A 13,421-nucleotide genomic window follows, 5' to 3' on the forward strand; every position below is an offset into this window, starting at 1 on the left:
CTATTCTTGATTATTTTTTTATAGGCACGTTCTGCGGCGCCGTGTGTTTTGTTCTTCGATGAGTTGGATTCAATTGCGAAAGCTCGAGGTGGCTCTCAGGGTGATGCAGGAGGTGCCGCTGACAGAGTAATCAACCAAATCCTTACAGAGATGGACGGGATGGGCGCAAAGAAGAACGTGTTTATCATTGGTAAGTCTTGGAATGGTTGAGACTACCCGAAGACTATCGGGCATAACTTACAATCCTCAAAACAGGGGGATTTGTTATCTTCAAAGACATAATTTCCGGACCTTTCAATTACACTGAACAAAATGGTTACTTAAAAATTTTGATTGGAAATGTTTTGGGGAAATTATGGCCGTGTAAGGGGGGTTAGTTGCTATCCAATAACTTTCGACTATTAGAAAGGACACTGGTCCTTTCAATTTCAAATCAAATAAGCCCTTTTTGAAGTTTCTACGACACCGATTTCTGTAAAAATCTTATGTGCCCCAAGGGTGTAACTTACAACCCTTGTTTTGGGGGCTCTGGGGGGATGTCATTCTCAAGGACATAATATCCAGACCTTTCAACTACGTTAAATAAAATGGCTATATCAAAATATTTATCGGAAGTATTTGGGGAAATGATGGGCGTGGGGAGGGGGCATTCGCCCTCTTATCACCTTCGACTATTAATGAAGGCACTAGCCCTCTCAATTTCGAATCAAATGAAACTTTTTTTTGAAATTTCTGCGAAAACACTTTTTATAAAAAAAAACTTATATACCCCCAGGGCATATTTACACCCTTTGCCATTGATAACTATGGGGGGGGTGTCATCCTCAAAGACATAATTTCCGAACCTTTCAACTACGTTTAACAAAATGGCTATCTCAGAATTTGAATTGGATGTGTTTGGGGAGATGGTGGGCGTGGGAGGGGGGTTAGTTGCTCTCTAATCACTTTCGACTACTCATAAGGGCACTAGCTCTTTCAGTTTCCAATCGAATGAGCCCTTTTTGAAGTTTTTACGACAACACTTTCTATAAGAAAACCTTATATGCTAAGGGGATAACTTACAATCCTTGTCCTGAGGGCTTTGGGAGGGTTGTCATTCTTAAGGACATAATTTCCAGACCTTTCAACAACGTTAAATAAAACGGCTATATCAAAATACTGATTGGAAGGGTTTGGGGAAATGATACGCGTGGGGGGTGGGGGTGAGCAATCGCCATCCGGTCGCCTTTGACTATTAATAAGGGCACTAGCCCTCTCAATTTTCAATCAAATGAGCCCTTTTGAAGTTTCTACTACAACATTGTCCATATGGTGTCAAAATGGAGCATACAAGGGAAAAAAGAAGGAAATAAAAAACAACTCCAATAGGAAAAACTTTTATAAAAAGGCACTAAATAAACTATTTGAATCATCCAAATTGTGTTCAAAGCGTAACCTACGCTCCGCGACAACTGTCGATCAAAAGGATCGACAGCTCCATATACAGAAACCATACGCTGATTTTTCGCCCTCAGAGGTACACCCAGCAGGAACTTGGCGTAACGAAAAAAAATTGACCAAGAAGCTCCTTTATCCGACGCACTAAAAACATTCCAAAAAGGTGACAAAGCTAACAAATAAGGCACAGAAAGCGCGTTATAAATTTTAGAAAGTACTCTTCTTTTATAGCGTGCTTTGCAAGGAACAAGCAGGCCGTATGTCTTGCGAAGCTTTGTACCTAGAAATTCGGATAAAAGTGCTTGAGTATGCTTTAAGTCACTTCCAATGGGTAATCCAAGGTAATTTATGCTTGGCGACAGCTTAACGACAAACAATAAACGGGAATGGGCAGATTGCGTGACATTCCAATTGACGCAACTTCACTTTTTTCGGCATTAAACTCAAGCCCTATTTTCCTATATTCCGAACATAAAATCTCAAAATTTTTCTAAATACCAGAAATGGCGGACTTCGTCAGCATAATTTAAATATGACAAATCAAAGCCCCGAAAAATAAACGATAAACAAAAAATAAACGAGGCGATGATGCCCCGCCCTACCTAATACCTTTCCAAACGCGAATTTTAGCTTTTGAAACTGAGTTGGCACTTCGATAAAACATGAAGTTTACTATACATATGTTTGTAGACACGTAGGATTGATCTATCAAGCCCACTGTAGCTGGCACTAAGCAGTAACTGAGGATCTATCCCCGAATCGAACGCTCGTGACCTGTCATAATAACAATATCCTTATTTTCTTCCACATCTAACAGAACATTTGCAATAACTCGGTGGATATTTTCAACGCTATAGCTTTTTTTAAAGCCAAACTGATTGTCTGGCATAGAACAAACTCGGCTAATCTCATCAATAAGTAACAGCTCTAATAATTTACATAATACTGATGAAACAGTTATAGATCGGTACGAACTACACTTGTTTTTATGTTTTCCGTTCTTAGGCACAGGGGTCGGCAACCACCACCACAAAAATCATGAAGAACTAACCCACTATTGAATATTAAAATATTTAAATTTAATTATTATGTTTTTTACTTAATAAAACACATAAATATAGCAATTTTCTTTCAAATGGACTATTAAACAACTCTCTGTGTCGTTCTAGTGCCCAGTGCAATCGGTGAAAATACTTCTTTTGTACATTCAATATACAAAACGCCTCCCCCTAGTTCTTCGCGAATCGAAGCTCTTTGACACTGCATCGTTACCTAGCAAGAATAGAGAAAATCAAGACTTGATGTTATTTTCTTAAGTGCCTTTCACACTTGCCACGTATTTTTAATTTTTTTGTTTTTCCTAAGTGGTTAAGTTACATTACTTTAAGTATGACTTCTCACACTTTAATTAGTCATTTAAGAAAAGGTCAATGCAAAAATCCATAATACTATTTTAACCATCGTTTAAGATTCTCAGTCATCATAAGCAAACTAGTTAAAAACTAAAAATCTGGAACTGAGGTAAAAATTCAAATTTCTTGGAAAAGTTACTTTCAAAACTTATTAATTACCTATCCGAAGATTCCATTTTGTTGCTACTCTGTTGACTTTTTTGTATCGTAACGCAAGCTTACATGACGTACATTCTTGTGTGGAGATCATACCTACTTGGCACTGTCTACCTTGTGGAGAAAATTGTCCCTCTAAGTTGCATAACGTAGCATAAAGTCTTAAGTGAACTGATTACCCGGTCGTTAGCAGAAATGCCGGTTACATCAAGAGTGTAAAAGGTTCTACGGGGTAGTGTGAAAGCAGCATCAAAGTTTGGGTTTTACTTAGTCTTTAGTTTATTTGCATCTTTGTTCTTTTGTCTTCAGACTTATTTTTATTAGTTAAGAAATGGCTAGAAATATGCTGCTATGCGAAGCATAGACTACTTTGGAAAAAAAAAATATATTTTTCTGCCTTTTTGACAGAAATTGTTCTTTTTCAGCCAAATGAAAAAATAAAAAAATAGATAAAACTTATTTCCAGAGTTTTATGATTAAACCTTACCAGTTGGCTGAATAATGCTTGATTGCGTCGCTTTTACTCGCTTTTCGGGTTCGCTTTTATTCGTCATTTTCATCTTTTTTAGGTGCAACCAACCGACCCGATATTATCGATTCTGCCATCCTGCGACCAGGTCGTCTCGATCAGCTTATCTATATTCCTCTCCCTGACGAGAAATCCCGTGAGGCCATCTTAAAGGCAAACCTTCGTAAATCACCAATCGCCCCTGACATTGACTTGGTTTTCCTAGCTCGTAGTACTAATGGCTTTTCCGGTGCTGATTTGACAGAAATCTGTCAAAGAGCTGTTAAAATGGCCATTCGTGAATCTATCGAGGCAGATATTAGAAGAACTAAAGAGAGGGAGCAGAATCCAGATATGGATATGGAGGTAATCACTTTCTTCCTTTTTGTTGGAGAGGCTCATATGTTTTCTGCAGTATTGACATTAATAACAGACCAAGACTAGTTTACAAAATAATAAGTTCAGACACGGGTACCATAATTTTTTTTCTTATGCCAGAACCAGTTAATTTATTGGGAGGTAAAAGCGAGAAGTTATATGACTTTATAAGATTTTGAGGAAAGTATATGTTAGATTTTAGGCTTCCGTCGTTTATTCCGATCTCTAATCCTAGCTCTTCATGGCAAGCCCGATCAATTCTAAATGGCTTGGCCGCACAAACTTAAAAAGTTACAATGGACAAGATAGGGAGATTCTTCAAGTACCTTAAAATCTTATGCAAAACTTGCAATCAGTACCCGGTTGGAAGTTTGTCAAGGGCATAAGTTTTGACATAGACAAACTTGTCAAGGACAATAGACAATAGTCTATTGTCTTGAAAAGCCCATGAAAATGCCTCTCATAAACTTATAGTGTTTAACTTCACACCTTTTTTCTTTTTTTATTTGACCATGTGTATTTGTTTTATTATCATTTATTTGGATTATCTTTTATTTGGGAAAACGACCAAGCATCATAAATTTGAGGACGCTACTTTTTTAGACATCCTTTAGCTCTATTTTCATCATTTTCATCATTAGCTCTATATTTAATTTCAGCAGTTTTTAAAGCAGTTATATCATCCTATATATATAACTCTGAATAAAGTAATAAAGGAGTTTTTAACTACTTTAAAACTTCTTTAAGTTTTTAAAGAAGTTTTTCCAAGCTTAATTGCCAAACTTTCCAGAAGTCCGGAAGGAATTTTGTGAGCTTGTCTATGTAATACCTACACTAGGTATATACGTGGAGTTAAGAAGGGAGGAGGTGTCAAAGCCGTTGGGCAATCTCACAGGGGATTATAAATGGAAGAGGGCGCCAGAGTTTCTTTGGAGTGCCCATTTCAGACTAGATGTTAGTGTGTATTCGGACTTCTCAAAGTGGACATGTATAAGAAAAAGCCTTGGGTGCTAGACAAAGAAGATAGGTGTTTGGCATATCAGGTAAAATGTAACTGTCGTTTTTTCGGGAAGTTTTGTTACAGCTAGATTTGTATAATAGAACCATGGGAAAAAGAGAAGCTCTGGGTTTTTAAAATCAAAATATTGTTAAAATGTAGTGATTTGGGTGCCTCTGGTAACTGCTAGAATTAAAAAATGGGGAAAAAACTGCTATTAACGTAAACTATTACGCAATAAAGTATCATTTAATTATTCTTTTGGGTACCCGACTGATTGACTGTATCTCAAACAGTAGACTGTACGAAAATTGTAGTTCAGTCTCGCTTTCTAGGGCTATAATGAGAGAAAGGTTGAGATGGGCACGTTCTGCGGATGAAGATGACAGGTTGCCAAAGATTGTCCTTTTCGGCCAACTGTCAGCAGTATTCAATTTAATATATAGTGAAAAAAGAAATCACCAATGCAACAGCACAAACACATAAAAAAAAGACAGAAGGAGAAAAGGAAGACTGTTTTCCTACATTAGTAATTAATATAGATCAGTACTTGAATGAGGCCTTAACCCTACTCATCCATACACAACTTGGAGAAACTGGTGCTTGTGCCGAAATTAAAATTGTCGGTGCCTTCTATTGGTGTGTGTCCACTAGTGGTTCTTGACGCCATCCACTGAGTACTTTTTAGCATGCTCTAAGGCAAAAAAGAGAGACATAAAAAAATGCGAAAAAAAATTGGATTCAAGATAATGAAAAAATTGCAATTGACTCATATTAACATCTGACAGTCTTTTGCTTTCTGAAGCAGCTTTTCCAAAATATATTTGCTGTATTATAAATTTATATAGTATTCTATGACGGAACTAAGGACGAAGAAAAAGTAAAAACATAAAGGAACGGAAATACTGAATAGCAACTTACGAAAGATCATTTTCTTTCTCAAATTTGGGTGAAACCTAAAAAAATGTAAAATTGAATAATTAAAAAGCCAATGGGCTTTACGGCCATATATCTGTCTAATACCGACAATCTCTCAGTGCCCCATCTTAATCTTCTGTTTAGAGTGGGATACTAGCCGTGGATGGGAATAATTTGAATTAGTAGTCATGCTAACACCCAGCCACTGATTAGGAAAGAGAGAAGAGACAGAAAAGTTTTTGCGAAGAAGGGGAGAATAGGAACCGAAGAAACGGTAGTCTCATTTATCAATATTCAGGTTAAAAACATAAGTATGATGGCACTAGACCCTCAAGCTCCAAACCGCCGGTGCTAATCTCTGTGTCGTGGCCCTTTAGTCAGGAAATGCAATTGGGGGGTCGGGGATAAGTCATCCTGTGCTTTACGACACCCTTCCTGCTTACCTTCCCCAGATTTCTCCAGGCACCCTTTCTGAGCTAGTTCAACTCTGGCTGAGCTTACAGAGTCACGCTTTTAACCCCCGTCCCGAACCAAATAACCCGTGCCCCTCAGACATAGGAATCCCAACCCAGCGCACCAACGACGTTAGCCAGGACGGCTTTGCCACATATTGGGCCTAGTTTCTAATACATGGAAACTGAGTAATTAAGCTAATAATATTCCATAGAATTTCAATTTACATCTGAATATATTATGCATAATTTTATATAAGAGTTTTTTTAATTTATATGATTGTGTAAGTCTCTGCTTAACCTATTTAAACAATCAAATTTCATTTTCACTGTCCTTGGTACTTTAATTTTGGATTATCATTGTAGGTGGAGGATGAGGACCCTGTGCCAGAAATAACCAAGCACCATTTCGAAGAAGCCATGAAGTTTGCTCGTCGCTCCGTCTCGGATGCTGACATACGGAAGTATGAAATGTTCAGTCAGACTTTACAACAATCCCGAGGTATAGGAACTAACTTCAGGTAAGCTTTTCCCAGCATAGGCCGTATACCACCAAAAGGGAACTTGTGCTCTCTTTTGTCCAAAGTAATGGTAAATTGCAAGTCTCGAACGCACAGAGAAGCAAAGATTACTTGTAGAAAAAGTTTTGTAACTAAAAAAAAAATGTTAGTTTTTTTCTACGATCGTATGGAATAGTCAGCTGTTCTGTGGATAAAGAATAAACAGATTGCCTAAGATCACTATTTTCGGTCAATCATCTAGGACCAAACAAAAAGCAGCTCATCTTTGAATGGAGGAAAGATATAAGGGAAATTGGAACTTCATGGGAGAGGGTAAAGAGGGAGGCTTTGAGTAGATTGTGACGGAGGAGGAGCCTATGTAGCTGTTCGGACCTCAGGCGGCTTGGTGCTGCAGTGAGTTGTTAATAGTAGTCTGAAAATTGTTGATAACAGTTTAGACGAAACGACTTTGTGAAAATATGAATTTGTTTTAAATGAGAAACTGTAATTTCTACATTAAAGGTGGAAAAAAAGTACACTAGAGATGATATCTTGGTTCTTTTGTGTTCGTTTCGTTTATTTTTCAGGCATTCGTGTTTACTTGAATCTATTTAGCTCCTCGGCTCGCTATCCCCCCATAGCATTTACCCTGTTAGAGACTACCCCAATTGGAGGTACAACGTCATGTCACCTGGACTCGCAGGCGAAGAAGCAACCTAAACCCAGCTTGACTTACACAAGGAGGTGTTCTTAGGGTTGGTCATGCCCAGGGAAGTATCGAAATAGACCGTGGTAGGGGTAGGTGGGCGGCAAATTTACTTGTAAAAACCACCCGTGAAGCCACATGAAATCTCCCTTCGGGACTGGTCGGATAGATCACCGTAGATAGATGTATAGAGTAGAATCATTCCCTATCTCAACCATTATACAAAGCCGGACCGAGATGCAAGTGCTCCGGAGAACGTACAAACATAAGCGACATTAGATTCACGGGTAGACTAGTCAGATTTCTCTTGAACGTGAAACTTGGCATCAACTTTGTAACACTGAATTTTAAAGAATATAATTTTAAATTAATTTATTCCAATACATATATAAAGTTGGTAATTAGTTGTGTAACGTAATTACTAGATGTTTTTTTTAGAAATTACAAGTAGGTTGCAAAATCTAGTGTTGGTTTCAAAGGCATTATGAGAAAGTTTTATCCAAAATACGTGTTCTAGGGTTCTCATTTGATCTGCCATAAGTGGTCCAACGGACAAGGACGTACGAGTATATGGGCGGAGCTTTTTATTAGCGCCAAGACTCTTGTAGCCAGATATTGCTAAGTCGTAATTATACTGTATATAATTTATATATAATGGGGTAGATATTGTAATTCATAGAGCAGATTGAATAACTATGCATCGTTAACCTATTTCAAATCGTCCTCATTTTTGGAAGTGGGAATCTTTTTGGATGTAAGGTTAAAACTAAACCTGACAATTTACAGTATTTTTTAGTAATGTGACTACTGTGAATGGTGAAAGATGGCTTTTTCCTATAGGGAATCTAGAAAATCAAGCTCTGCGAATTTTCAAGAGTTTTGAACTGTGGAAGAGCAGAAGTTAAAACAAAATTTTCTATCACTAATTTTTCGTTTATTTTATATTTAGAAGAACTCCTTCGGAAGGAAGTGAAAAATTTGAACTGTAGTATATATTGTTTTATGTTCTCTTCACCTAAAGATCAGATCCGTGTATTCCCATGGTCTTAACAGTGTAGATTTCAGTATAACCTTAATAATCCTGAACTACGATTAATACGATTTCATATGTACATGACACTGTCGTAATTTATTCCCGTGTTTTTTAGCCTTCAGAAAAGCCTCTTAAGATATTCAATTGGCTATATCCTCTTTTTGTTCGGACAATTTGGAGGGAAAGCAGTTCAATTGACACCTTAAAAAAGATTAATTTAAATAAAAAAAAAATTCTTGACATTTGTTTTTTCATCTGATGTCCGGTACATTCAGATTATTACTAATAACATCCTTTTTGGATTTTCTCTGTTGTTGGGTCTGTGGATGACTTTTTATGGCACTTGGTATTAACCAAGTGACATATAGTAATCGCAAATTCTGTCGGTCTGTCGGTCCTGGTTTTGCTACTTTAGGCACTTCCAGGTAAGCTAGGACGATGAAATTTGGCAGGCGTATCAGGGACCGAACCAGATTAAATTAGAAATAGTCGTTTTCCCGATTTGACCATCTGGGGGGGGGGAGTGGGGGTCCCGTTAATTCGGAAAAAATGAAAAAATTAAGTATTTTTAACTTACGAACGGTTGATCAGATCTTAATGAAATTTGATGTTTGGAAGGATATCGTGTTTCAGAGCTGTTATTTTTAAATCCCGACCGGATCTGGTGACATAGGGCGGTGGAGCTGGGAGGGGGAAACCTAATATCTTTAGGGGGATGAAACTGGATGGGAAAAATAAAAACCTGTCTACGTGACTGACACAACCGGACCGGATCTGCTCTCTTTGGTGGAGTTGGGGGGGGGGGGTAATCTGGAAAAATGAGGTTTTTGCTAACTGAAAGTAAGGAGCGACATTAAAACTTAAAACGAACAGAAATTACTCCGTATATGAAATGGGTTGTCCCCTCCGCAATCCCTCGCTCTTTATGCTAAAGCTTTTAATTGTTTTAAAAAGCAGAATTGTGGTAAAGAGTTAAACTTTAGCGTAAAGAGCGAAGGATTGCGGAGGGGACAACCCATTTCATATACGGAGTAATTTCTGTTCGTTTTAAGTTTTAATGTCGCTCCTTACTTTCAGTTAGAAAAACTAGTTTTTTTATGTAATTTCTGAACGTTTTTGAATTAATGCATGTTTGATTTTGGCTCTCCACACATAAATTATTAAAATGAAATTTACATTTTAATTCCTTTTTTGGCTAAATGGCTTTCTCTTAGTTCTGATCAGACGATTTTGAGAAATAAGGGATGGGGAAGGAGGCCTAGTTGCCATGCAATTTTTTGGTTACACAAAAAGGCAACTATAAATTTTAATTTTTAACGAATTTTTTTATTAGTAAAAAATATACGTAACTTAAGAATTAACTTACGTAACAAACTTTTGTATTCTTAAATTTTTATTATGTATATGAGGGGGTTTGTACCCTCGTTAATACCTCGCTCTTTACACTAAATCGTAAGTTTTGTGCCGATTCTTTAAGAATGACCCCTGAATCAGAAAGGCCGTAGAATAAATAGTTGAAATTACTAAAAATACTATAGCATAAAAAGCGAGGTATTTATCTCCTCCTAAATACCTCGCTCTTTATGCTAAAGTATTTTTAGACCCCTCATATGCGTAATAATCTCTGTTCGTTTTAAGTTTCAATGCTACTCCTTGCTTTCAATTGAAAAAACTTTTCCATGTTTATTTTTTCATTGTTTTTTTATAGTAATTTTAGAAAATCCTGCGCCCTTTTCATTGAATTTCTGTTCCTCCATGACATATTTCACCAGGGAAAGATCCTCCCACATAGCCCCCTCCCCTCAACCCCACCCCCAAAACCAAAAAAAAAATCCCCTGAAAACGACTGTACACTTCCCAATAACCATTATTATATGTAAACACTGGTCGAAGTTTGTAACTTGCAGCCCCTCCCCCAGGGACTGTGGGGGAGTAATTCATTCCCAAAGACATAGTTATTATGGTTTTTGACTATGCGGAACAAAATGGCTATCTCAAAATTTTGATCTGTTGACTTTGGAGAAAAATGAGCGTGGGAGGGGGCCTAGGTGCCCTCCAATTTTTTTGGTCACTTAAAAAGGGCAGTAGAACTTTTCATTTCCGTTAGAATGAGCCCTCTTGCAACATTCTAGGACCACTTGGTCGACACGATGACCCCTGGGGAAAAGAAAAAAAACAAAAAAACAAACAAATAAACACGCACCCGTAATTTGTCTTCTGGCAAAAAATACGAAATTCCACATTTTTGTAGATAGGAACTTGAAAATTTTGCTATAGGGTTCTCTGATACGCCGAATGCGATGGTGTGATTTTCGTTAAGATTGTGTGACTTTTAGGGGATGTTTTCCCCTATTTTCTAAAATAAGACAAATTTTCTCAGGCTCGTAACTTTTGATGACAAAGACCAAATTTGATGAAACTTATATATTTAAAATCAGCATGAAAATCCGATTCCTTTGATGTATATTTTAGCATCAAAATTTCGTTATTTAGAGTTTCGTTTACTATTGAGCCGGGTCGCTCCTTACTACAGTTCGTTACCACGAACTGTTTGATTTAATATTTAGAAGGATCTTTAAATCTCTAATTTTAAATTCCGACCAGATCCTATGACATTGGGGGGAGTTGGAGGGGGAAACCGGAATTCTTGGAAAACGTGAAAATTGGGGTATTTTTATCTTACGAATAGGTGATCGGATCTTAATGAAATTTGATATTTAGAAGGAATTCATGTCTTAGAGCTCTAATTTCAAATCCCGACCCGATCTTTTGACATTGGGGGGAGTTGGAGGGGGAAATCTTGGAAAACACTTGGAGTGGAGGAATCGGAATGAAGCTTGGTGGATAGAATAAGCAAATGTCCTTGATACGTGATTGACGTAACCGTACTGGATTCCTTTCTTTGGGGGAGTCGGGGGAGGCGTTCAGTGATTTGGCGAGTTTGGTGCTTCTGGACGTGCTAGGACGATGAAAATTGGTAGGCGTGTCAGGGACCTGCAGAAATTGACTTGATAAAGTCGTTTTCCAGATTCGACCATCTGGGGGGCTAAAGGGAGAGGAAAAATTAGAAAAAACGAGGTATTTATAACTTACGAGTGGGTGATTGGATCTTAATGAATTTTGATATTTAGAAGGACATCGTGAGTCAGAGCTCTTATTTAAAATTCTGACCGGCATTAAGCCTCTGATTTTTCTTTGAAATCAATCTATTGATTCTTAGAATTTTGTTAGAGCTCATACCATATGAACTCTTGGCTCTTAGCTCTTCTTGCCTCGTCACATGTGCCATATGAGCTCTTAGCTCTTGTTTTCTTTTTTATATATATTTCAAACCGATTCTTTTCCTTTCCCTTGGATTCATTTTAGTGTGTTAGAGCCTATGTAGTACCTATTAATTCCCTGTATGATTATTGCGTTTTATTTTCAAGGTTTCCTGCTGGTGGTGGAGCAGGTGCAGGGCAACCAACGGGTGCCTCCGGGCAGGGCAACTTTGAAGATAACGGAGATGGAGACCTGTATGATTGAAGTCCTTTATTTATGACTCTTTAGTTGTTTTTTTTCTTTTTGTATGTATCCGCAGTAGCAATTTTTCAGTGATTTGGAAATTACAGGTCATCTTTCAATAAAGCTTATTAAGCGGATATATTTGTTTTCCAGAATACGCTTAGAGTTTTTTTTTTTTTTTTTTCACACGCGTTCTTTTTGTCTGAGGTCTTAACTTTTCAATTGGGCTATGGACGAAAATCCATTTCCAGCAGCCTCCTTTGGTAAATTGTTAGCAGTTGAAAACTAAAATGGGCTTGAAACCATAAATTAGTTCAGTTTTAATGAAAAGAAAACTCGCAAAGTAATTTTGCTTAAGAAAGCTTTAATATTTGAGATGATGAAGCTATTGTGAAGAAATCTTTATTACCGAAAGCTCGAGAAATAACTAATTACTTTGCCCTCCTGTGACGCAAATAACAAATAAGGTGGACTTGTTTTACTGATTATTTGGTAATATGGTGCTTACCATTTTCGTGTGCACTTTTCGCACTGTCTTTCTTGAGTGGGGTTTCTTTTTTCTCTTTTTCAATGTTTACGACGATATGGCGGCTTAGGAAACTAATTGTTTTAAAAGAAATTGCATCCTCACTTATTATATTGAACTCTTCTTCAATCTTCTTGCTTTAAAGCAAGAAGTTTAAGTTATTGAACCTTGTATGCTTGCGTTTGTAGACAGATTAAAATGGAAATGGGTCCTACAAACCACCTGAAAGCCTAGATAAAAAATGAGTATGATAGAGGTAAGAGAGCATAATAATTTTACGTGCAAGTACTTAGGAACACCTGTCTGATTACGTGGATTAGTAAACACCTAGACTAGACAGGCATTTCCGGTGGTACACATATGCAAGAAATCACCCTCTTGGGAAGGGGGAGGGCTGTTTTATGAAAACCATCTGTTTTGAAAAAAAAGCTTGCATTAACAGATATCCATTTTGGTTAAATTTTGTCCTTAACTTTTAAATACAAAACAATAAAGCAGTATACATTTTAATAATACGATATATATATATATATATATATATATATATATATATATATATATATATATATATATATATATATATACGTAAAAATCTTGATAACACTCAGTTTTTAGGAGCCTATGCTGTCTAGACGGCTATCTCTGTGAAAATACACATCTATACAAAAATACCTAGTTAAACACCAAAGAGGCTTCATCTATCTCTTATGCCTAGCAAAGAAAAATTACACAGTTGCCGTTGAAGATAGAGAAATGTCGCTAAGGATTTTTTTAAGTTTTTCATGTTGAAGTTTTTAAAACTTTTTAATTTAAAATTGTAAAATAGTTTGAAAAAATATCGTATAGGTGAAAATTAAAGAACATCTTCACTTGGTTGAAATTAACAAAACTCTT

At 36.9% G+C, this 13,421-nt stretch overlaps 1 protein-coding gene across 1 annotated transcript in view; it reads left to right on the forward strand.

The window, feature by feature from the left end:
- Positions 1-12,138, forward strand: part of LOC136033132 (transitional endoplasmic reticulum ATPase-like) — a 66,633-nt gene extending 54,495 nt beyond the window's left edge. Inside the window, exons 11-14 of the mRNA XM_065713771.1 lie at positions 25-190; positions 3,575-3,879; positions 6,625-6,779; positions 11,926-12,138. Of these exons, the coding sequence (XP_065569843.1) occupies positions 25-190; positions 3,575-3,879; positions 6,625-6,779; positions 11,926-12,022 (723 nt within the window). The 3' untranslated portion in view covers positions 12,023-12,138. The remainder of the gene's footprint in view (positions 1-24; positions 191-3,574; positions 3,880-6,624; positions 6,780-11,925) is intronic.
- Positions 12,139-13,421: the final 1,283 nt, after the last annotated feature.

Source organism: Artemia franciscana, chromosome 11 (assembly GCF_032884065.1).
Source record: "Artemia franciscana chromosome 11, ASM3288406v1, whole genome shotgun sequence".
Classification (NCBI taxonomy): domain Eukaryota; kingdom Metazoa; phylum Arthropoda; class Branchiopoda; order Anostraca; family Artemiidae; genus Artemia; species Artemia franciscana.